Source organism: Mustela nigripes, chromosome 12, assembly GCF_022355385.1.
Source record: "Mustela nigripes isolate SB6536 chromosome 12, MUSNIG.SB6536, whole genome shotgun sequence".
Taxonomy (NCBI): domain Eukaryota; kingdom Metazoa; phylum Chordata; class Mammalia; order Carnivora; family Mustelidae; genus Mustela; species Mustela nigripes.
In genome coordinates this window covers 61,483,564-61,507,458 of record NC_081568.1, presented here as the reverse complement: position 1 = coordinate 61,507,458, position 23,895 = coordinate 61,483,564, and the positions used below count along the sequence as shown (strand labels likewise).

The 23,895-nt window shown below is 52.5% G+C and overlaps 1 protein-coding gene across 1 annotated transcript in view; it reads right to left on the bottom strand.

Annotated features, from left to right (window-relative positions):
- ERGIC1 (endoplasmic reticulum-golgi intermediate compartment 1) overlaps nucleotides 1–23,895 on the bottom strand; it is a 104,029-nt gene that overhangs the window by 23,763 nt on the left and 56,371 nt on the right. The window contains exons 4-6 of the mRNA XM_059417368.1: nucleotides 12,731–12,825; nucleotides 8,842–8,966; nucleotides 1,567–1,671 (exon numbers count right to left, since the gene is read on the bottom strand). Coding sequence (XP_059273351.1) covers nucleotides 1,567–1,671; nucleotides 8,842–8,966; nucleotides 12,731–12,825 — 325 coding nt within the window. The remainder of the gene's footprint in view (nucleotides 1–1,566; nucleotides 1,672–8,841; nucleotides 8,967–12,730; nucleotides 12,826–23,895) is intronic.

The window sequence follows — 23,895 nt, the reverse complement described above, 5'->3', positions numbered from 1 at the left end:
ACGTGAGTGCTGAACCCTGTGTGTAGGGAGTGCACAGTCGGGGGGCAGGCCGTGGTTCACCGAGTGTGCGAGCAGGGAGACTGGCTCATGGCACCCAGGGTGGGCAGGTTCTCTGTCCCTAAGCCCTGTCTCCAAGAGGAAGAGCTCTGTGGCCTCCAAAGGGACTGGAGAGGTGATGACTGGCCCCTCAGGCCGGGCACAAGGTGCCTGCAGGGAAAGCAGCAGAGGCAATGTGCAGTGGAGAGAGAAGGTATGAGAGGCAGTGTGCCCTCCGGAGGGCACCCCGGGGGAGGAGGCACCAGCAGTGCGGCCTGAAGCCAGACTCGTAATTCAAACTCAGACACTGCAACAGACTGTACCCTCCCCATGCCTCAACTTCCTCACCTGTAAAATGCAGACAATAAAGGACCCACCTCTAGGGCCGCTGAGAGAGTGAAGGGGGGTCTTGTGTACGAAGAACAGTGCTTGGCAGGTCCACTGAGTGGGGCAGTGCGGGCACGAGTGTGTATGTGAGATGTTCCAACATGGGTGAGCCTGTGCACGTCTCTGGGTGCTATATGGGTGCTGAACCTGTGCAAGAGTCTGAGTGTGTGTATATTTGATGTATGTGTTTGGGATGGATCTTAGGGTATACATGTGAGCACGTGTGTGTCAGGGAGTACCTTTGAGCGTGAAAAGTGTGTGCATGAATCTCAGCAGATGTGCGTGCACAGAAATGGCATAATGCTGTGTGTGCTGGGCTTGTGGGCCAGTGTGAGCCCCAGGTGCACACCACCATCCCTGGGGGACCCTACCCTCCAACATCCTTAACCAGGAACCAGTATTCTCATCGAGCAAGGCTTGGTGGCAGGCCCTGGGGTCCTGATCCCAGCACTGTGGCTGGAGCAGTTCCCTCTCTGCTCTGAGCCTCCATTCCAGAATCTATCTTCAGGACCATGGGAGTAGTGGAGAGGAGAGAACAGTTGAGCTCCCCTGCCTGCAGCTGGAGGAGAGCAGGTGGCTTGTGCTGGGCTCCCGTACACGGCTGCCACAGGTAGGAAGCTGCTGGGCTGGGCCTGCTGGAGGTGGCCCTCTCCATCCCCACCGAGGACTGTCAGAGGCTTCCTTCACCATGGTGCCTCTACTTGGTAGGCTTGGGCACTGGGCTGGAGGGTGGACGGGGCTGTAGACGGACACAGGCTGGACTCTGGCACTAGACAGATCTACTGGGGGACCCCACACAAGTGGCTTCTTTGGGCCCAGCTCCACAGCTGTAAGACGTGGTGCCCCCTCATACCTTGTATGGCCATGCTGGCACAGAGAAAGTACTAGCACATGAGTACCAGCTCATGAAAAGTGTGTCACTTTCCCCAGGCTCCAGGTCTCAACCCAAGGGTCAAGCACATGGTACTGTCAAAATGGTAGGCCCATGCTCTGAAGGAACAATATACAAGAGCTGTTTGACAGAGACTCTGAGGGGGTGACCCATCTAGATGTTACCTTTGCACCCAGAGAGAAGAGAAGGCTCCACGTGACAGTCCCTGAACACCCGCCCCCAGCCACCCCACCAGTGTGTGCCCTGCTCACCTGTAGTGTATCCCCAAACGAGAGCTTGTGGATGACATGGGTCATGTCCGGGTTCTGTGGCTGAGCCGTGGCACTGTGTGTAGACACGTGGAAGTTGCCCGGGACCTGGGGGAGAGATGTGAGTTTCAGGAGTCTCGATGGCTGCCCCAGCGGTAGGGGGAAAGTCTCCCCCGCTGGAGTCAGACAGATCTGGTTTGGGATGGGATCCCAGCATGGTCCGAACCATGGCACTTTAGAAGAGTTACAGCTCTTCTCTGAGCCTCAGGTGGCTCGTCTGTAGAATGGGGGCAGGAACAGAAACTACCCAAGGGGGCTGCCGGGATTAGGGGGTAAGAGAACACAGCTGGGCACCTGGTGCAGGCCAGGGCTCAAAATGGCAGCTGCCCACTGGCCATTCCATGGCTGTTGGCTGCATGGTGGGTTGAACCCGCAGCCCCATGGACCAACTAAAGCTTCTCAAAATGCAAGTCAACACTCCTACTCCCCCCTATTTGCCCCACCGCCCCAGACTGGGGGATCCTTGAAGGCAGGACCGTGGTGGCCTCCTTTCTTCCCTGGGCCTTGATGTCCTGGCACAGCCCAGGAGAGGGACTGATGTCCTGTGACAATCCTGTGGATTCTCTTTCAAAGGATTTCTTTCAAAGGGCCCCTCCTCTACCAAGCTGCTCAGGCCAAACCCTTGGTGTCATTTTGGCCCCCTTTGTCTCACACCTGACCTGTCCACCAAGAAAGGCTGTCCGCTCCACACTCACGATGTCTAGTTCCTGCCCTTCTCGGGTCCCCACTGCTTCCCTAGACCAGACAGTGGGTGCAGCCTCCCCAGTGGGCTCCCAGCTTGAGCCCCTGGCACCCCCAGACCTTTCACTAACAGCAGCCAGGGGTTCCTTTTGAACCCTACATCTGATTGTGTCACTCCTCTGCTCACATCTTTCTCTGCGTACTCCCCCTGGCTGTGTTAGCCTCCCTATGGCACTAGGAACCGTGCCAGTGTGGTCCCACGTTGGTTCCTTGTGCCTGCGACCCCTTCCTGGAACCCTCTTCGACACGGCTCTCCCTGGCCTCCCTCAGGCCTCTGCTCAGGGAGCCTCCCCAACACCCGTCCCCAAAACCCTTGGTCTGCAAAAGCACTCAGCAGCTCCTGCCACCCGATCTCTATCTTGTTCTCTTCTGTTTCCTCACAGGAGAACGCTGGCTCCACGCCGGTGGGGAGCTGTATCTGATTTGATGTGCACTCCCTGACCCTGGCAGATGCTCACAGAATAGGTACTGGATGAATGAACAAACTATGAATGGCACGAATTCTTAAACTAGCATTTTTTATTTTGACATTTGACTTCTGGTAATTCCCATTTTACGGAAAAAAAACTGAGGCTCAGAGCAGTGAAGAGGGCGTGTCAAGAGCTGTGGTTTGAACTCACAGCTGTTGGACTCCAGACTCGGCACACTGAAGCAGGACAGGACTCTCCCTCCCACCATGTACCTTGGCAGCCCTGGGGTGATGGTCACATGCAGCCATTCCTTGGGACATGCTGGGTTTGGGAAAATGGCCCAGACAAAAGCCTGGAACAGAAAATGACTGCACAACCCACCCTGGACCAGAGGGATGTACAGACTGTGGGGACCATGGGGAGGGCTCCCAATTCAGTTGGGAGTGTTCAGAGCGCGCATCTCAGCAGAAAGGACACTCCTGTGCTAATGAGTCCGCATTACTGGGGAACAGCTGGAAAATTATGTAGGCAGATGGAACAGCATGAACAAGTATAGAGGTCAGAAACTGCCCAACCCAGTCGGTGCGCAACTGTAAAGAACTAGAAGAGTTTGGTACTACTGAACCCGGCATAAGAGAACAGCCCGCAGTGGGTGGTAGCATCAGGAAACGAAGAGGGAGAAGGTGGTAGCATCAGGAAACATTAGAGGGAGAAAGGGCTGCTCAGCAAAGGCCCCAGCGCCATGCTGAATAACAGTTTATTTTATCCCAGTTCAACAAAGGTTTGGTAAGCTATATTAGAGGAAGGAATATGCATTCTAGCTTCTGGCTTAGCAGCAGTCCATCAAAGCCTGCTTATTTTGTAAGCATGCCTGTTTCAAACACAAAGCTGTACGCTTCTAGAGATCCTCCTGTCTTCACGAGGGCCTGAGCTTTGTGACTGACCTGGAAGGTACCAGGCTGGCAGGGCATGGCCTGGCCTCAGCTCACAGGTGAGGCTGCAGTAGGGTTTGGGATGTGGGCTTCAGGAGCAGTGACCCATGGTAGAGTAGCAGCTGGGTTCTATATTCCAGTCCAGCCCACCCCCGAGCTGGGGTGCCTTGGGCAAGGACAGTAACCTCCCCATGCCTCAGTTTCCCCACTGGCCAAATGGAGATGATGACCACAAAGGGTTACAGAGATAACTAAAGGAGGGGCGGAGCGCAAAGCCAATGGTAACTGCTATTGGTTTGGATTCTTAGAATGAACATGTTCATCATCAGAACAAGGACCCAAGAACAGAAGGAGAGCGTGGGGAGACCGGGGAGAGCATGGGGAAAAGCCCACTGTATCTCAGAACTATTTCTTAACTTCATTTTTACTTATATAAATAGTTAACTATACACATTTGTATTATAAAAAATTCACAGGGACGTCTGGGTGGCTCAGCCAGTTAAGCATCTGCCTTCAGCTCAGGTCATGATCTCAGGGTCCTGGGATGGAGTCCCACGTTGGGCTCCCTGCTCAGTGGGGAGTCTGCTCTCCCTGTGCCTGCACCTCCCCCTGCTTGTGCTCGATCTCTCTCTCTCCCTCTGACAAATAAACAAAATCTTAAAAATTCGCATGATCAAGTGAGGATTATAGTCTCCCTTGCCTATCACCTCCTGAAGTAAGAAACCAACAGCGTCAGGCATGGGTCCTTTGGCGTTTTCCCATGCAGTGACATGGGGCTGCCGGCAGGCAGAGTTCAGAATGGGGTTTGGAGCTTGGGCCTGAGGCTCCCAGTTAAGTGAGGCCGTGAGGCTGGCTCTGGCGCATCTGCCACCCGCTGCCTCGCCACGAGGCTGTGACTCAGTGACCTGCTCCCCCTCTGCAAGGAACCCATCATAGGTGGCTGACTCATGCCCACACACGCTGGGCTGAAGAAAGAAAAGACGACGCTTTTAGAGCCTGTGACTTAGGAACCTACGTCAGTGTCTCTGATAGATTTTAGAAACCTATAGATGGAGCCAGGCCCCAAACCCGGGCCCCTCCTGCCCTCCTCCTGGGGGCTGGTTGATTCAGCAAGGAGTCTGGGCTGCTGGGGGCTGCCAGTGCAGCTTGGAACATGTGACCTTGGACGTCTGACTGCTGGCTGACTTCCTGATGGACAGATAAGAAGGCCATGGGGCAAGTGCAAGCTGGATGCTGGGAGATAAAGGGGTGAGCGTCAGCTGTGAACCTCGCCCGTCATCAGGGCACACTGGCGGCTGGCTTTCTTGTTGAGCACCCTCTGTCTGAGTGCTCCTAGGAGGCATGCACCCGGAACAAGGGAGAGTGGGGGGTTTCTACTCCTTGCAAGGGGACAAGGACAGAGGGTGACCTCAGCTGTGACCTGGAGTGAATGGACATAGTTGTCATAGCTCAAAATGCTGGCACAGCTCAAGATGCTGGCATGACCAAGATGCTGGCAAGAAGAAGCAACAAGGGGACAGGGGGAGAGCAGGGGCCTGGTACCAGGCTGCCTGGGTTCAAATTCTACTTAATTCTTTGTGCCTTGCTGTCCTCAGAGCTGTTACAAGGACTAAATAGGCTAATCTGGGAAAGTGCCAGGTAGGAACCCAATAGGGAACAGCCATAAGGCAAGGGCTGGCATGGCACTTTCCTAGAATCCCCGGCCCACCCTGACCAGAGAAGAGCCATTTCTTGAAGAACATCCATGCACATTTTTATGAGCACACTTGTACCCAGGTGACAGTGGGCACTAGCTGGTGAAATCACTATGCTCCTGCTGACGGAAGAGAAGTCAGACCAGGGAAGGGGCACCGACGGGTGTCTCTGTTTCTAAGCTGTTAAGTGCTTTGTATTTTAATTTGCTTGTGTCTTACAACCTGTGAGGCCAGTACTAGTATCCCCATTTTACAGAGGAGGACACTGAGGCTCAAAGAGGCTCAATTGCCCAGCGTCATTCAATCTGTGAGCCCTGTAGCCAGGGCTCTCGACCCCGGGTCTGTCTGACCACAAAAAGCAAGCCCCACTTCACCCAGAGCCAGCCGGGGGTCCCACCACAGCCTGTCTGAGGTTGACAGCAGCCATGGGCACGGCTGCCAAGCGGAGGAGGGTATGGTGCTGGGCTAGCTCCTGGGTGGTGGTCCTGCTTCTCTTGTGTCCACCCCAGGCTGGGGGCCGAAAGGGTCCCTTCTTTGCTCATTGCTGGGGGCACAAATATTTGTTTTAGTCAGGTGATCATACCCCCGAGGGGAGGCCCCCACAATTGGGAGCTGTGTGTACATCTGCCCATCTTCAACCGTCACCTTTCAGACAGGCCTTCCCTTTGCCCCTATCTCAGGGGGGTTCCTCTCTCTCTCCCCACCAGAGCATCCCTTCATCTCCCTGCTCCTCAACACTGGAGTGTTCCAGACATCAGTCCTCAAACCACACTGGCCTCAAGACGTTGGGTATCTGGGGCGCCTGGGTGGCTTGGTTGTTAAACGGCGGCCTTCAGCTCAGGTCATGATCCCAGGGTCCTGGGATCGAGCTCCGCATGAGGGTGCTCTGCTCAGGGGGGAGCCTTCTCCCTCTCCCTCTCTTACTCCCCTTGTGTGGGCTTTCTTGCTCTGCCTCTCTTTCTCAAAATAAATAAAATCTTAAAAAAAAAAGACCTCGGGTGCTTATTCTTCAGGGCCATGGACCCTTTGCCAACATCTTCTCTTCACTGATGACTCCCACATTCACATTCCAGCTCAGAGCAATCTCCTGAACCACACCTCCGATTCCAAATAAAATATATCCAAAACTGAACAACCGCTTCCCAGCCCTACCACCCATAGAATCCATGCGTGCCCAAGCCTCTGTATCTAGAAAATGGGACCTCCTGGTTGTCCAGATAAAAACTAAGAAGTGGTTCTGATTCCACTCTTGCCCTCACCACCCACATCCAACTGATCAGTAACTCTTGTTAACTCCACGTCCCTAATCACACCACTTCTCTCCAACTCCACTGCACAACCATGGACCGTGACCTCTGCTCTTGGCCCCCTTCACTGTGCTCCCCCCACAGCTGTCAGGGTGAGCTTTCCGAAGTTTCGCTGTCCAACAGAGCTTTCTCTGATGATAAAGATAGTATATAGTACTAATACGGTAACCACTAGTCTCTCTTAATAAAGTCCTTGAAATGGGACTAGTGAGACCGATAGACAGAATTTTTCACTTTATTTAATTTTAATGAATTTAAATTTAAATAGCCCACCCAGCTAATGGCTACCATATTGGATAGCATAGTTCTAAGCCATAAATCTGAACACATTGCTTTCCTGCTTACAACTCTCCCATGGCTTCCCCTCACCATCACCATAAAATCCAAGTCAGGGAGCACAGCGTGGACCCTGTGACTTCATTTAACCCCTAAAATGTGGCATAAGTAACCTTCTCTGCTTTCACACTACAGGGAGCCCTGAGTTCTCGTGGAAAAAGGCCACTCTGCCAGAAAGAACACACACGGAGGCCACGCGGAGAGGAGAGGCCCTGAGACTGTGGGGAGAGACAGTGCCAGTAACACCAGTGTTCCAGCCCAGCCCAGCTTTGTAGCCACCGGGCAGGAACTGTGGGAAGGGAGGGCACCTGCCCTGTCTAAAGGGGCAGCTGCCCCTTGGATCCAGATGGAAGTTGCCAATGGGATGTAGGCCCAGTGTGGCTAGAGCCTCCAACTTTGAAAAGGCAGAAGTCTGGACTCCCAATCTTTAGATACTGGCTCTGACGTGTCTGAACGCTGAAGAGGACAAACATAGCTTGTCTTTGGGCTGGGTGTGGCCAGGGAGTTCGCAACGTCTGATTCAGATGTCAGGGACCAGAGACAAGCTATTCCGACAGAGGCTACAAGAGGGCAAGCAGAAGCCAGGAGCGGCCAGTGGCTCAGTCTGGATGGGACTGGGAAGGGGAACTATGGAACATGGGACAGAGCTGTGTGATCTTGGGCAAGACACTCAGCCTCTCTGGGTCCTGTCTCAGTTTCCTCATCTGTAACATGAAGCTACCTCACAGGGTTATTGAGAGGCCCCCCTGTGATAATACGTAAGAGGAGCTGGAAAGGGAGCAGCGTGTGTGGGACAACCTCTGCCAGTTCCCGCTGGGCTTCCCCGGAAAGCCCACAGGCACTTGCTCACATCCTTGACTCAGGATCTCAAGTTCCTGGTTCTAGCAATAAAACAACAGTAATGCCTGAGTGGTCCTTTGGGGCCTACCAGGTACTTTCAAACCACGCCACTTTCCCCGCTCCCCTGCTTCCTTCCTCATCACAGCACCTACCACCCACCCACTGAAATGCTTCTACGTTTGTATATTGTCTGTCTCGCTCCACCAGCGCAGGAATTCCAGTCCATTCTACCTATTCTGGGCAGCCCCAGAGCTGAAAGCCTACCCTAGAACACAGAAGATGTCCCATAAATGTTTTTTGAATCAATGTGTAATAGCTCATTTCATCCTCATACAAACTTTGTGAACCAGGTGGTAGGATTCTATTATTATCATCATCACATCCTCTCTCTAAAGATGGCTAAGATGGGCGCAGTGAGGGGCGCCTGGGTGGTTCAGCTGGTTAAGCATCAGGCTTCGGCTCAGGTTGTGATCCCATGGTCCTAGGATGGAGTCCCACATCAGGCTCCTTGCTCAGCGGGGAGCCTGCTTCTCCCCTGCCTGCTGTTTCCCCCTGCTTGTGCTTGCTCTCTGTTTCTCTCTTGCCTGCTCTCTCTGTGTCAAATAAATAAATAAAATCTTTAAAAGAAAAAGGTGGGTGCGGTGACTTGGAGGGTACTGGTTGGCCAAGAGGGGAAGTGCTGGGACACACACTCACCATGTCCTTCCTTCCCTGTTAGGAAGAAGAGTAGCCTCTTCCTGAACCAGCGGCCAGGGGCTCCATGCCTCGGGAAAGCTGGAACCCCCACCCAGATTCTCAGCAGGAAATGCCTGGGACCCTGACACTTGTTTGGCTCTGCCTGGGGAACGGGACGGTGGGGAGGGCAAGGAAGTGCACATCTCTACCATCTGGTTTCTGGGAGGAAGGGGACCGAAGGGACAGGGAGCCGGTCAAAGGGGCCCATGCAGGATCTCCATACCTTGTTGATGCTGAACTGCCCCTCAAAGCGGCAGCCGGCCCCATTGTTCAGCGGGATCTTCATGGAGTTGTCAATGTGCCCCACCTCATGCCTGCCCATCTCATCTTGTATGTCCAGCCCGACCACTGCAGGGGGAAGGGGAGGAGAGAGTCACAAACACCCATAGCAGTGGGGGTGGGGCCAGCCCTCTCCTCCCTGGATGCCCATCCACCATCTACTCCTTGGACATGGGGGGCCCCAAGCCATCTAGGCGTTCACAGTCTGGGGCCCAGAGCTACAGAGAGGAAGGCTGCTGACAGAAGAGGAGGAGAAGGGTGATAGCTGGACTAAAAGGGAACAAGCACCCAAGGATCCATCCCTGAAACTGCCTGAGGCTGCAGAGGAAGTGGGGAAGAGCTGGGGGAGGGAGCAGCTAATGGGGCAGGGGATGGAGGACCACAGGCTGCAGGGGTGACTACTCTGCTAAATGCAAGGCTACAGAGAGAAGCAGAGGGTAGAGGTTCAAAGGCTGTCTGAATCCCCGCCTGCCTTTTACCCGCTATGCAACCCTGGCCAAGGCACATAACCCTGATGCCTGTTTCTCTGGAAAATGGGGGTGATAATGACCCTCCTTGGAGAATTATGCAAATCGAATGACGAATGGTGGCACCTAATGGGTTTCAGTCTCTGGATTCGTTGGGCAAACAGGTCCCGGCAGTCATTCATTGGCTTCACTCATCATCCATTTACTCACACCTCCTTTTACCCAGTGTCTATTCTCGAAGGCCCTGCCCTCCTGGAGCTCGGGCGCTTTTCCGGGTTCTTCAGTACACCGAATGGGAAACCTGAGGCCCAGCAGTTCTGGTCCTTGCCTCCAGTGTGACTCAGCTTCCCAATCTGTAAAACGGGCAGGCCCACACCAACTGCATTCCCTGAGATGGTCTACGTGGCATGGGTTTGTAAACCACGAAAACGCAGAAAATTCCCTGGAAGAAGCACTTGAAAGGAGGCTGCAATCCAGAGGAAGAGCAGCTGGAAGCAATTTTATGTGAGCCAAGCCTAAAAGGGAAAAATGGGAACGACTGTATTCCTCAGTGGAGATGTGGAAGAGAATGAGGGCCCATCCATAGAAGGAAATGTGATGTAGTCACTAAAAATGACGCTCATGGGCCTGTAGTACGTGGGAAATGCTGACTCCGTAGTGTTTGATTTAAAAGAAATGGAAACAGGTCCCTGTTTGACTCAGCAGCTCCACCTTTAGGAGCCCGTACTCCAGATGCACACATGTCCAGGACGTGTGTGCAAAGGCTGCTCTGGGCAACTTTATTTGAAATTTTGACCACTGGAGGCAGCTCAGCTGCTGTCAACAAGTGGTCGACGGAAGAACCCCTTCTGGAATGCTGGGCAGCAGGTACACGGACCAGGTATCTACACGTGGGGCGAGGCAGCTCAGAGCAGGCCAGTGACTAAGAACTTTGGCTCTGGGGCTGCCATTTTCTGTGGTTCCTGGCTCTGCCCCTTCCCAGCTCTGGGACCTTAAGCAAGTCGCCTAACCTTCCTGTGTCTCAGCTTCCTCCTCTACCCTAGGATTAAAAAAATTAAAAAGGCACTTACTATGTGCTAGACACCCTTGTAAATGCTTTTTTTATAAGAATGTACCATCTAAGCATACCTGTCGGGGAGATATTATCAGACCCATTCTCTACAAGGGACACTAAAGCACAGCCAGGCTAAGTAATTTGCCTGAGATCCCACAGCTAAGAAACAGAGTTTCAATCCAGAGGCCACACCCTTTGGCCACTCGGCTAAAGCACCTCTCATACTGATGCACTAGCACAGCCAAAGACTTCAGGACAGAGCCTGGACTGGAGTAGGAGCAAAATAAATGGCAGCTGTGGTTATCATCTTACTAATATTATGAGTAATATAAGAACAGCTCCAAGATATTAGCAGAAAAAAAACAAGAAACCCCAGAAAGGTCCCATGTAGTTGAGTCCCAGTTAAGTAAAAAGAAAAAAGAACCAAAAAAAAACCCCCAAACCAAAAAACATCCCCACCTAAACATGATACAGGTTTGCAGACACACACACACACACACACACACACACACACACACACACACACACAGAGGGGTGGGAAAGGAGTCCCAACTATTAGCAGAAGCTTCCTCTGGGGTAGATGGCACCCCAGGGAATACGTATTTCTTTTACTTTTTTCTTTATACATTTTTGTATTTTGAACATGATTTTTTTAAAGTCGAAAATATACTCCTGTAGTAGTTCATAATAAAATATTACTTCTTAAAGCAGGATATGAAATTGCACAGGCAGCGTGATCTCAGCCGTGTTTAGAAATGCAGAGAAAGGAAGGCCAGGATGGAATGGCGTCTAATGTCAAGTGACGTGCCGTCGGGGGAGGAATTACGGATTTCTTCTCTCTGCTGCTCCAGATTTTCCAAAGGTACCATGATGAGCGTGCATTTTTTTTCTCTAATGAAAATGTTAGGTTCTACTTTTAAAGAGAAGCCAGGGTACAGGGCTCGAGCAGGAGCCTCCTGGGTTCAGCTTATGGCCCTGAAGAGCGGTGGGCGTGGTGGGCGAACGCAGCCTGAAGCTTGAGGTTGCCTGACCCCTTGTGGGCCACGGCCCGTCACTGGGCTGGAGCCTGGAACCACATCCCTTCCCTCCCCTGCCCTGCTCATCCCAGTCCTCTGGCCTGACTAAGAATTTCCTTGTTCCAGAGACCGGACCAACTCCTGAATGAGAAGCTGCCAGAGGAATTATTTTTCTAAGAGAAAGAGAAAAAAATAAAAATAAAACTGACCAATTTCAACAGGTTCCCTGGCTCAGGGCCCACCGTGGCTTCAAAACTATGACGTAATTCTCACCAGAAGCAATAACAGAACTGAATCTCTCCCTATCTCTGCCCGCAGACACACCCGATGTTCTGTCCTTCAGGAGGAAGGGAGTGGGCGGGAAGAGAAGGGCCCGCATCGGGTTACGGGCCAGGCTGGGGCAAAGGGGCAGTAGAACCCCAGTCCACTTGGTAAGTTTAGAAACCAGCTCATCAGACCCTCCCAGAAACCCCAGGCAAGAGACAGCACTACACCCATTTTTACAGAAGAGGAAACAGGCTCAGAGAAGTCACACCGTCACCAGGGTCACACAGTCTTAGTGGGCAAAAGAGCCAGATTCTGACTCCAAACCAATCTCCAATGAGTTTTGTTCTGTACCTAGTAATTCATGGTCTCGGTTAAAACAAATCAAACAGAGCATGAAGTGAAAAACCAAGCTTCCCAACAGCTGCTAACAACTCAGACCTGCATCCTTCTCCAGGTGACTGATCTTGGTTGGTGGTAGGTCTCCTTGCCCCAAGATGCTCAAGAGGTTATGTGACACCCCCCACACCTCCCCCACACATCACCCTGCAGACTCTAGCCAGGGATACGGGTAATAACAGCCCACCTCCCCCCCACCAACCGCTACTGGGTAGGACAAACTGTGGCATATGCCATGGCTCCCCATGAAATCAGGTTGTGATTAGCCCTCCCGTGAACACACATCTCTGCTTGTCCTCTCACATCCCCCACACCCTTCCCATTCCTCGTTCCTCCGAGAAAATCTCAGGTTCTGACTCTTGAGACAGCCCCCATCAGCACTTCAACAGGGCTACTCTCCAGGAGTAATCCCCATTAGCAATTTCATGGACTTCGTATTTCAGAAAAACCTCCAAATGCACGCAGAGTTGATTATTCTCCTCTCTAGAAAAGAGTGAGGAGAATCTTATGCTACCTGCTATTTGTAGCTCGCCCTGTTTGCTGACCCATCCTGGTCATCTTGTCATTTCTGCATACCCGGCTCTGCCTGACGGAGGGGTCTTGCACGAGCAGAGGGCTGTCGGGAATACTCACATTCGCAGTGCAAATTGGGTAGGCTGATGTTCAGGCTGACATCAATTTTGCCCCCACTGTCCTTGTCCGGGTCATCAACGTAGAGCTCATTCACGCTAAATAAAGGAGACAAGTACAGAAGCCTTTGTTGAGGTGGGGCACCATCCCAGTTGCAGAGGCAAGCCAGGGGCCACTTCCCTTAGTGACCACTGCGCAATTAACTAGAACCCCCATCTCGGGGAAGCGTGTGCCTGATCAGGCACAGGGGATCGGGGCTCCCATCTGGAGGGCCCTCTCCAGATGCTGGCCTTACCACATAAAGGGGGGGGATGGGGGAATGGTAAAGGCAAAGCTTTCAGAGTCAGACACATTCAAGCTCTAATCCTGGCTCTGCCACTTTCTATAGGAACTTGGCAGGTAACGTGACCTCCGTGAACCCATCTGTTCAATGGGACACCACCACTCACAATTAATGGGGTGTCTGAACGCTTGAGAAATGGAAGTTTTACTAGGCATCAGGGCCCAGCACCTCCGGGCACATGGTACCTTATTCCCTACTCTCTTGAGCCCCCACCCACTCAGCTGGGGAAGGGGAATTCCCTGGGTGGTCACGCTCAGCGTCCAGTGCTCATAAAGCTCTAGGGTGAGCATGGGGTCTGAGACATGACTAACTAATGTTCTGTGGCTGCTGTACCAAATTTTCACATTGGTGGCTTTAAAACAACACACACTTATTCTCTTGCCCTCCTATAGGTCAGAAGTGTAACATGGGTATGGTGCTGCACTCTTTCTGGAGGTTCCAGAATCCCTCACCTTGCCTTTCTCAGCTTCTAGAGGCTGCCAAGGCTCCCAGCCCTTCTCCACAGCAGAGCGGTGTAGCAGAACCACACGGCATCTTCACTCCTGTCTGACCTCCTAACTCTCTCCTACAGCAACTCTGTCATTTCACCTGGCCCACCAGAAAACCTAGGGTTGCCTCCCTAGCCCAAGATGCTCAACAGAATGCCATGTATAAAATTCCTTTGGCCACGTAAGGTGACACATTCACAAGTCTCAGGGATAGGGACATGGTGTCTTTGTGATGAGAGGCCCAGTTTAGGGGCACGGGACTGCAGGGACAGCCATGTCACGTGGCTACCCAGGACAAGGGAACCACACTGGGATCCGTCAGCAACACAAATTTATTCAACAAGTACTTTTGGGGTGCCTACCAGGTGTCAGGCATTAGAGACAGTGGGTAACCAGTCCCATGCGACCTCTGCCCTCCTCAGCTTACAGACCCCACTGGGACCCTAAATAAATACCTTCCACCAACTTCCTAAGGATTATTGCCCTTCTGAAAGCTGTGGGGAGCCATGGGAGGGACGAACAGGGCCACTGACCTCTGGGGAGTGTGGCCCGTCTCTCTGGCTGCTGCAAGGAAGACTGACCAGAAAGACTGACCAGAGGGGCCACTGGGCAGACCACACAGGAGGCTGATGCCACGGTGCAGGAGAGAAGGGGAGAGATGGCAGCCTGGACTGGGTCGGGGGTGGGGGGTTAGGCAGGAGGGAGGGATGGAAAATGCAGCATGCTGGAGCAGACAGGACTCGCTGCCGCGTGGGGCTTGGGAGTGGCTTGAGGGTGGCTCAACAGAGGCACAAGCAGACGGGCAGACTGCCGCGTTCTTTCTGGAACCATCTGTCGCACTGGGAGCCCCTGGAAGAGCAGCGGGCTTGAAAGGTACCGAGTTCCACGTGGCTGTGCTAAACTTGAAGTGTCTTGGAGACATCCCTGAGGAGCTGCTGAGTGGATGCTGGATGGCTCTGTCCGAAGCCCACTTCTGATTCCCAGACCACTCCCCGTGGGGAGAGGGAACTGAAACTGAAGGCTTGGCCTCGTGAACAGCTGCACAGGCAGCTGGAAGTGGGACTGTGGCTATTGTGAACATGAACCAGGTGCCCGTCCACAGGTAGTAGAATATAAACACTTGCAGCTCTAAGCAATTCGACTCCCAGAAAGCCTTGTAAATAGCTGCATCTCTGGGAAAGAATGAGTTGACCATGGCAAGGGTGTTTTGTTTTTACTCAGACCCTGTCTTTATGCTGCTAGCACCTAATTGAAGTAGCTGATGCTCAATTAAGAAAGAGTAGGCTCAGGGCGCCTGCAGGGCTCAGTCATTAAGCATCGGCTTTTGGCACAGGTCTTGATCCCAGAGCCCTGGGATTGAGGCCCCGCATTGGGCTGCCTGCTCAGCAGAAAGCCTACTTCTCCCTCTCCCACTCCCCCTGCTTATAGTCCCTCTCTCACTGCCTCTCTTCAAATAAATAAATAAAAATCTTGGGGCGCCTGGGTGGCTCAGTGGGTTAAAGCCTCTGCCTTCAGCTCAGGTCATGATCCTGGGATCGAGCCCCGCATTGGGTTCTCTGCTCAGCGGGGAGCCTGCTTCCTCCTCTCTCTCTGCCTGCCTCTCTGCCTCCTGTGATCTGTCAAATAAATAAATAAAACCTTTAAAAAAATTTTTTTTAAATAATAAATAAATAAATACCTTAAAAAAAAAAAAAAAAAGAAAGAAAAACAGTAGGCTCAAAGAGTCATCCTGGGCTTGTTTCCTTGTGGGAGTCACAAGGATGTTCCTCAAGACAAAAGAGTGACAGATCACTGGGGCTCCAGCCCATTAAACCAGGAAAGTCCCAGCTGGGCCTATGTGTATTCATGTTACCCCACCTGTTCCTGTGAAATGTCCTGATCCACATTTTAGAACCAGGAAACAAGCTCAGAGAGGGTGAGTCCCATCTCCAAGGCCACACAGCAGGAAATGGCAGAGCTAAAATCCCAACCCGGGTCTGCTTTCTGCCTGAGCCCCAGGCTTTCCAGGGGCCTATGCTATCTCCCCTGCTCTGGCTCTCAACTGCTAAGGTCAAGGGCGAAAAAGGCTGGGGGTGGGGGTGGGGCTGGCCCTCTTGCTTGGCAGGCTGATAGAGTTGGCCCCTATCAGGGAACAAAAAGTACAAATGAGCTAGTGGGAGAGAAGCAAGCAGGAGCACCCGAGGTATGGCAGGAGGAGGAATGGCTATCTCCACAGCCCAATTCTCCTCAGCCTTCAGGGCCCTATTTCTACCACAACCTTGATTTGCAACTCCAAAGGGCTACTGAGTGATGAGACTGCTGGGTGATTAACAGACCCTCACCACCAACAGAAGACCCTGGATTCCCTTCCCAAACAAGCAAAAGTTTTCCTTGAAGCCACTCACCTTTCCCACCTGTGAGGCGGGGCCTCAGCACATCACTAAGGGATTGTGGAATGATGTCACCCCTGGCAATCCTCTGGAGGTGACCTCAGTGCCTAGAGGTGAATCCCAGGTGTGGCACCAAGGTGAGCTCACCCTCGAGGCCCCAGGGGGCCTTTCCCAGCTCACAGAGCCCAGGCTTCCTAGTGCCATCTAGAATAAAGGGGCTGAGGTGCCTGGGGAGAGACGGAGAGCCTGCCTGCTGGCTCCCAGATGCCTTCCTCAAAGGCCCTCAGGGGCTGCAACATAAATGCACTTCCATCATCTGTGCTGCCTACCCAATGATGCCCAGACTGCCACCTTCTGAATGAGAGGCAGATGTTCTAGGGTTGTTGGTTTCCTGCTACACCCAGGCAGCGCTACAAGCTTGCCCAGAGCCTGTCACCTGCTGATGCCTGCCAAGGCTAGCTAACTTTAATGGCTGGGGCTGGGACTGAATGGATTAATATTAATTTTTAACCTATCTATCTATCTATTTAAGTGGGGGAAGGGACAGGGGCAGAGAGAGACAGAATCTCAAGCAGACTCCACTGAGCGTGGAGCCTGACACAGGGCTTGATCCCACGACCCAGAGATCATGACCTGAACCAAAATCAACAGCCGGGTGCTTAACCAATGGAACCACCCAGACACCCCACAGGCTGAACTGATTTTAAAAAAAGGTGAATGGACAGCCAGAAGTCAGGTTACCTGGAGGGGTATCAACTTTTGTAGATTTACTGCTGTCTTGGGAACCCATGGGCCTGATTTCTCCTGTCGCTAGCAAGGGTGATGAGAAGACAGAGCCAGGAGGCAAACAGATCTGGGCTCACCTCCTGGCTCCGCCTCTAAGAAGCTGGGGAACCTGGGACAAGATGCTTCACCCCTCTGAGCCTCGTTTCCTTAACTGTAAAACTGGGAAAGCTTTCTATGAAGTCTGAAGACAGGCAAAATTAATCTCTGGTAATAAAAGTCACCGTAGTGTAGTGGTGCTGGTAGGAGATGCTGACTGGGAGGGGGCACTGTGGAGGCCAAGAAGAACAAGGCTGTGGGTACAGCTAGACCTCGAGTCTAGCCCTGACATAAGTATAGCCATCTTGGCAAAGCAGAGGCTGGCACCTTGCACCCCCTCTCCACCCGCTCGCCTCCCCTCAGTAGTATGTGTGACATTCCTCAGCCACCCCAGGCTGCCCTGGGGGGAGAGCAAATAGTTAACTTGCAGAGATCACAATCCTGCAAGACAGGAGTCTCCCTCAGTTTACCAATGTCCTAGAGGTTTACAACAAAGCAGCTATCTTAACAATAGCACAATTTCCAGAGGCAAATAGCTCAGTTTGTCAAGCCCTAAATAAAGTTAAATTTCTCTAACCTAAAATCTCACTAACAAGGACACTTGATAGGAGAAATGTGAAACTTTATCTCTAAACCTCCAAGATAGTGTCAGCGATCATTCCCAAGCATATGACCCACTGATATACATCTAAAGGGTCTCACAAGATTTTTATTATTGGTAATGAATAACCTTTTCCCCAGACAACAGCTAGCCCCTCAAGGTCCTGGAGACTCGCTTCCAAAATTCCTTAGAGACTTACATCATCCATAACCCCTTTGGTCCTCACCCACCACCGAGTCCACCCCTACTCTGCCTTTAAAAACTCTGACTGTAATCTGGCTCGGGGTCCAAGTCCCTACTCCGCTGTGTCAGGTATACTTGGGCCCAAGCTTAAGCTTGCTGAATAAACCCTCGTGTGATTGCATCGGTGCTTGGCTCCTTGGTGGTCTCTCGGATGCGAAAACTCGGGCACAACAGGCACAAGGGAAGCTTCCAGCTGGTGGATAGGTGTTGTCTTGATGGGATGTTGGTGACACTAGTGTGAGCCCAGGCACACAGTCATCAAGATCTCACCTTTAAGATCTGTACGCTTTGCTGTTCCTAAGTTACCTACACCTCTCAAAAGAAGGAAAGAAAACCAGGAGGGAAGGGAGGGAAAAGAGGAAGAAAGAAGAGCAAAAGAACAAACAAGGGGTCAGGTTTCGGGCTACTTCCCAGGGCTGTGAGCATTAAAGCTACAGGCCGCCCCAGGACAGGGGTGTGTATAGTACTCACTTCTCTGAGGGCCTTGCACAGGACTTTCTTGGTAAAGAGCATAAAGCATCATGGTGAGTCCAGACTCCCAGGGTTCAAATCCTGGCTCTGCCGCCTACTAGCCGACTGACCTTAGGCAAGGGCCTTTGCCTCTACCAGCCTCAGTTTCCCCAGTTGTAAAACGGGGACAATCACGGACAGGCAAAATCTTACTCAACTGTGAGTGCTCGATAAGAAAGCGTCCCCTACTGTTATTGTTCTCACAAATATCAATGTTTACCAAGTTGGTAATAACAGGCATCCACCTCGCAACACTGTGGTAAGGACTGTGTGGAGGGGCCCACGGCTAGCGTATTACATCGAGAACACGCCGGTTATGACCTGCTGAACCAGGGGCCACAAGCCACCCACATGGTGCTGCTAGGTAGCTCCCTCGGCACCAGAGCTCCCACTTTGGGGAAGTGAAACCCACAGGGTCATTTTGATTGAAGAAACAGTTTCAGTCCACCCACACAAAGGAAGAAAGAGTCCCAAGATTTCTGATCCACAGCAACCAGGAGTGGGGGTGTGTATGCCGTGGGCCACGGGGCGGACAGGGGTAAGCAGGAGACAGAGAGTGGGGGTAGCGAGCACTTACTACTTCTAAGATGATTAGGGCAAAGTCTGAGGTCACCAACTCTCCTCCCGCCTTAACACTAAGCAGTTAGTTATTGGAAAAGGTGCCCGGGAAAATAAAAGCGGGAACTCATGGCGGGCATCCTCAACTCAAAAGCCCTTATCTCAGTGTCCAGACTCTGAGTGTGAGTAAGGTTATCGTACTGTAAAAGGCCTAAGCAGCAACCCAGGAAAACAAAGTTTGTGCTCTTCCAAAGCTGCTTTGCTCATCACAAGGATTAGTGTGTTAATAATGGACGGAAGGTGCTTCACAGCCCCAGTATATTCTACGGCCCGTATAAGAAGTGGCTTTGCTTATAACTAATCAAAGGTACTTCAGTTTTGAGCAGCCCACTGGGGCCAAGCACTATGCCGGGGCTTTCACATGTGGTATCTCAGTTAATAGCCACAGCAAGACAATGTTGAGTGGGGTTACCATTCTCTCCTCACAAAGATGAAACTGGGCTTAGAGGAAGATAGACAAAACCCACGGGAGACCACAGCTAGGGTCTTTCCATTTTATTAAACTGGATGGGGCATGGAATCAATGAAAAACCGAGACAAGTGTCCCCAGCAGACCTGTGATGCAGGTGTCATCATCTTTCTGATAACCCTCAGAAGCCCACCCCATCTCCACCCATGGCCCAAGTACCCACAGGGCATGGAGGTGTGATGGGACCATTCCCTCCCACAAGACTCCCTCGGTCACCTCCGTCTGCCACACCCTGGTGGGCTCTGCCGCATAGGACTTCCCAGCCAACCTGGACAAGGAGCAGAGAGCACGAGATTGCTACGTCTGCAGAATGAATGGGAGAGGTAAGTAACGTGTGCGGACGGAGGAAAGGGGCACGCATCCCCATTGAGGGACACTGCACAGCATCAGGGAGCTGGCTGGCTTGCGTGGGGGTCAGTGAGCGGCGGCCATGTAGGGAGAGAAAGAGAGGGACTCGGGAGGTGTACGGGTGGGGGAGCACAGTGGAATGTAACCAAGGGCCCTGAAATTCTAGGCTGAGGCGAGAGTCTGATGACATCTATGGAAAACAATTTTATTTGCTTTTAGAAGAGCACTTGAATAGTTCAGATTCCTGCCCAAAGTCGCTGACCTCTGTGCTTCATAATTTGATTTAATGGAAACTTACACAGCAGTGAGGCCCACAGAAGGGCCTGGGCTGGAGGGGGAGGGAGGTACGTTATGTAAGCAAGCTCTCCAGGACCTTCTTTTAAATCCTGACCATTCCAGGTATAAATAAGTCTGCCTACCTATGCCCTACCAGGTGGGGAGCCAAAATATTCCCTTCTCGGTCACCAAGTCCGGCCCCCGCCCCCCCTTCTCCACTGCCACTGCCCAGTTCTCTCCCCGGGGTCTTGGCCATCAGGGTCACCCTGTCCCCTGTTCACCTTCACAAGAGGTGACTGTGCTACAGCATGAACCTGGCCCAGTCACTCCATGCTCGGAAGCCTTCAGGCCCGCCAGTGCTCCCTTACACGCCAGCCCTGGGTCTCTCTACCTGGCTCTAGAGCCCAGTGCAGGCCTCAGAGTGGGTAACCCAGGCTCTGTGGAAGATGGCCAGGTTCTCCTCCTGGTTAAGTTCCTGGCCTCCCCACTCGGGGCCTGCAACGGAGCACATAAGGAAACAGTTCAGGGTCACTCCAAGTTCCCACTAGGTGGACAATGGCTTCCTGGAGTCCTAGCGGCCTGCTCGGCCATCTCACCCTGGAAGGGTGTATTCAAGTCTTCCAGTCAAACACTCTGACCAAAAGGCAGCAGCTCCCATGCACCTGGTGGGGATGGGGGGACGCAAAATGCTCTGGGGAGGGAAGGGTGGTATGACAGCACAGGGGTGCCAAGGCTGGGTTTGACTCTGGCTGCACCAACCCCACTGTGGCCTGAGCCGCCTGGGCCCTCAGTTTCCCCAGCTGTACAGTGGGGCTAAGGCTAACAGGAGAACATCCCTCAAGTGATTCTGTGTTGATGAGATGAGATGATCGCTGTGAAGTGCTAACCCAGGTGGTTGGTGGGCATGTCGTAATTAGAAAGTACAACACACTGTATTATACTATAAATTGTCAGCGGAGCATTCCAGCTGCCACATCTTATTATAATTCCTCATGGGGTTAATAATTAAGAGCAGCCAATCCTGGGCAGTCAAAGCCAAGCCTGGGCAGTCAAAGCCTAGAATATTTTGCAGCCATGTTGTCTGGGCGGGGTGGGGGACGTTGCTCCCCCTGGAAACCTGAAGCTGCAGAGCACCCTATGGGGCCACTTTCCCCATAATTAATGGTAATTAATGGCCTGTCTAAACCCAAGTTAGGGCCCAACCACACAAACAAACAGGCCTCCTTCCCTACTGGGCTAGGCTAGAATAGTGTCTTATGTCACTGATAACCACAGGTCGGGGTTGGAGCACTGTTGATCCTACCAGCAGTGACCTCATTTCCTCGGAATACGATCTCATGGTGGCAGGGGGAGCTGACACACTGTGGTCACAAAACTGCCAGAGAGGGCCAGCCATCCATTAAAGAACTGTGACCTTCATTTCTTCCCAAACTGGCAGGCCTTCCCAGGGGTCAGAGAATCTTCTGACACCAGGAAGACCAGAACAATCCTCCCTCTGGACTTTTCGTGGAGTCCTCAGTCCTCACTCCTACAGACTCCTTTTGAGCACTTCTGCACCGTGGTCACGCGGCAACGGGGGGGGGGGGGGGGGAGAGGGGGCACTGGGGTCCCTGCAGCATCAGAGTTGGGCCTTTGCCTGGGATCAGGACTCTCATTCCGGCCTGCCTCCCTCTCTCCCTCCAGCCACTCACAATGCAGATGAAGAGCCTAGCAGACAACAAAGGGTAAACACACAATGAGCAGCCCTCCAGGCTGATTACTCCACCACTCACCCCTCATCTTTCTTCCTCTCCAGGGAGGTGCTGGGACCAGAGTGTCCAGGATGCCCCCGGGGGGTCAGGAAGGGGAAATCCTGGAGCAGGGCAGCAGGCAGAGCAGTGGGAACACAGAGTGCTTTTGGGAAAGGAGTGAGCCCTGTCCTGGTTCAACAGAACAAGCTGTCCAGGCTTGCCCCAAAGGCCCTTAACACAGCTGGTGGCGCCCCACCGGCTCCAGTCACAAGCTCCAATGTCACAACTTACCTGTCCGGGCCCGCTGGCTCAGCAGCCTACCTCATCCTGAGCTGACCTGAGGGCCAGCTGAATAAGCTGCAGCTCACAATGGTCAGCAGGAGGTGAGGGAAACTGCTCTCAGTTCAGGGCAGGGGACGAGAAAATTAATATTCATGGAATGTTCATTACATGGCAGGTGCTGAGTGGCCTTACCACCTTTTTTGCATTAGATGGGAAATAAATAGAAAATGAATGAATGCATGAAGAGCTAGGATTCATGGGTATTAAAGTATATCAGGTGCTCCACTAAGTACCTTTCCGGTAAATAATCTTATTTAAACCTCACCAAATATCACATACCTTCTCTGTGCCTTGCCCTGCTTTATCTTCAAAGCCTTTTTTCACTAATTAATATATTCTAGTCCTGTTCGCTTATTCCTGGTTTGTGCCCACTGTTGGCAATTTCCGCTCCTCTGAGCATGGAATCACCCAGCAATGAAGGAGGCAGACCTGGTTTCTGATTTCTGGGTGCTTAGGACCAAGAATGAGTCCTATTAATACACAACAGTGGGCAACACCTTGTCCACTCTAGTCCTACCTCCTCCATATTCTACCTTCTCCACTTGTTCACTTTGCTCCAAAGCTACACCAGCTCTTAATCCACACTGCATGTACACCAGGTAATGCCTGCCCCAGGGCCTTTGCACTTCCCTAGTGGCCCTGTCTGGGATATACAGTTGGGGCTCCCTCCTTGCTATCACACATGCACCCTATATGTACCCCACTCACCTTGCTCAGAACATTAGGGGGTTGTGCAGCAGCCACCACCACCCCCACGCCCATTCCCACCCAGGGAATGGGTTGCAGCCTGCAAAGACCAGCAGGTGTATGGCAGAGAGTAGGTCTTAATATCCTGCTGCTGTCCCAATTTCCAACTCCGACTCATGATGGGGTGACCCCTGAAAATTCAGGGGTCCAAATGTGTACCCCACCCCATTAGGAGTGGGACAAAGAACCTTCTCTGACCCTTGCATGGTTGGGTGGTCATGTCTTGGGAAGCAGACAAGCCTCCCCAGACCTGGAGGCTTTGGCTCTGGTGTATCCTCCCTTGTTTGGCCAGCAATACTGAGAGCCAGAGAGGTTTGGCAACCTGCCCAGGGCCACACAGGAAAGTGGTAATCAAGCAGACTCCTGGCCCTGGGCCTAATGACGCCTCTTTCCACCACTCCATGAGACTCCCTGGGCTTTGGTGCCATTAGGGTTAAGAACAGGATCAAAGGGACAGAGAAGGCAAACTGTCCCACACAAGTGGAGGGCAGGAATGACAAGATTTGGCTAGGTGATAGTGGGGAATGGATAGGACCCACATGCCTGTGGGCCCAGGAGACTGGTGGACCTGAAGAGCCCCCTCCTCAGTGTAAGACCATGGGCAAGGCCCTCCACATCTCTGAGCCTCAGTTCTCCTCATCTGTAAGCAGACGATAAGTATATCCCAGGCCTGTTTGAGGATTAAAGGTGGGAACACTCCCTCAGCTACAAGGCCTGTCTTGGGCTAGGCAACGATGTTTTCAGTTTCTTATTGTCCTGTGGCTGAGAGGGAGGCAAAGGAAACCAAGAAATTCCATGAGCGAGAAAGAAAATTCCAGCATTGGACAGGGGAGTGGGTGGCCAGGGCCCTGCCCCGTGATGACTTTCTGGGTTGTAAACACAGGAATGAAGAGGCTTGGAAGCCTTGAGCCAGTGGCTAAGGCAGGAAGCTCTGGGGTCTAATTCCACCTCAGGGCAGCCGATGAGGCCGTGAGTGAATAATCCCAATGGCATTCTGTGTTACACATACCCCAGAGCATTTACTAGGTTATCTGGGCAACGGATGATTCTAGAAATCAGGGATCGATTTACAATGCGTCAGGCGCTTCCAGGAAGCCCACGCTGATTCTTCACTGAGGGTGGGCCTCGGAGCAGGGGGCCGGGCTCTGATGTCAACAGCTCCGCCCCCCTTGGCTAGGAAGCGGCACCCCTTTTCTTTGAACTCCTCCAGCTTTCACATCAAATGACCCCGTGATGAATCAGAGGGAAAAAAGCCCACTGGC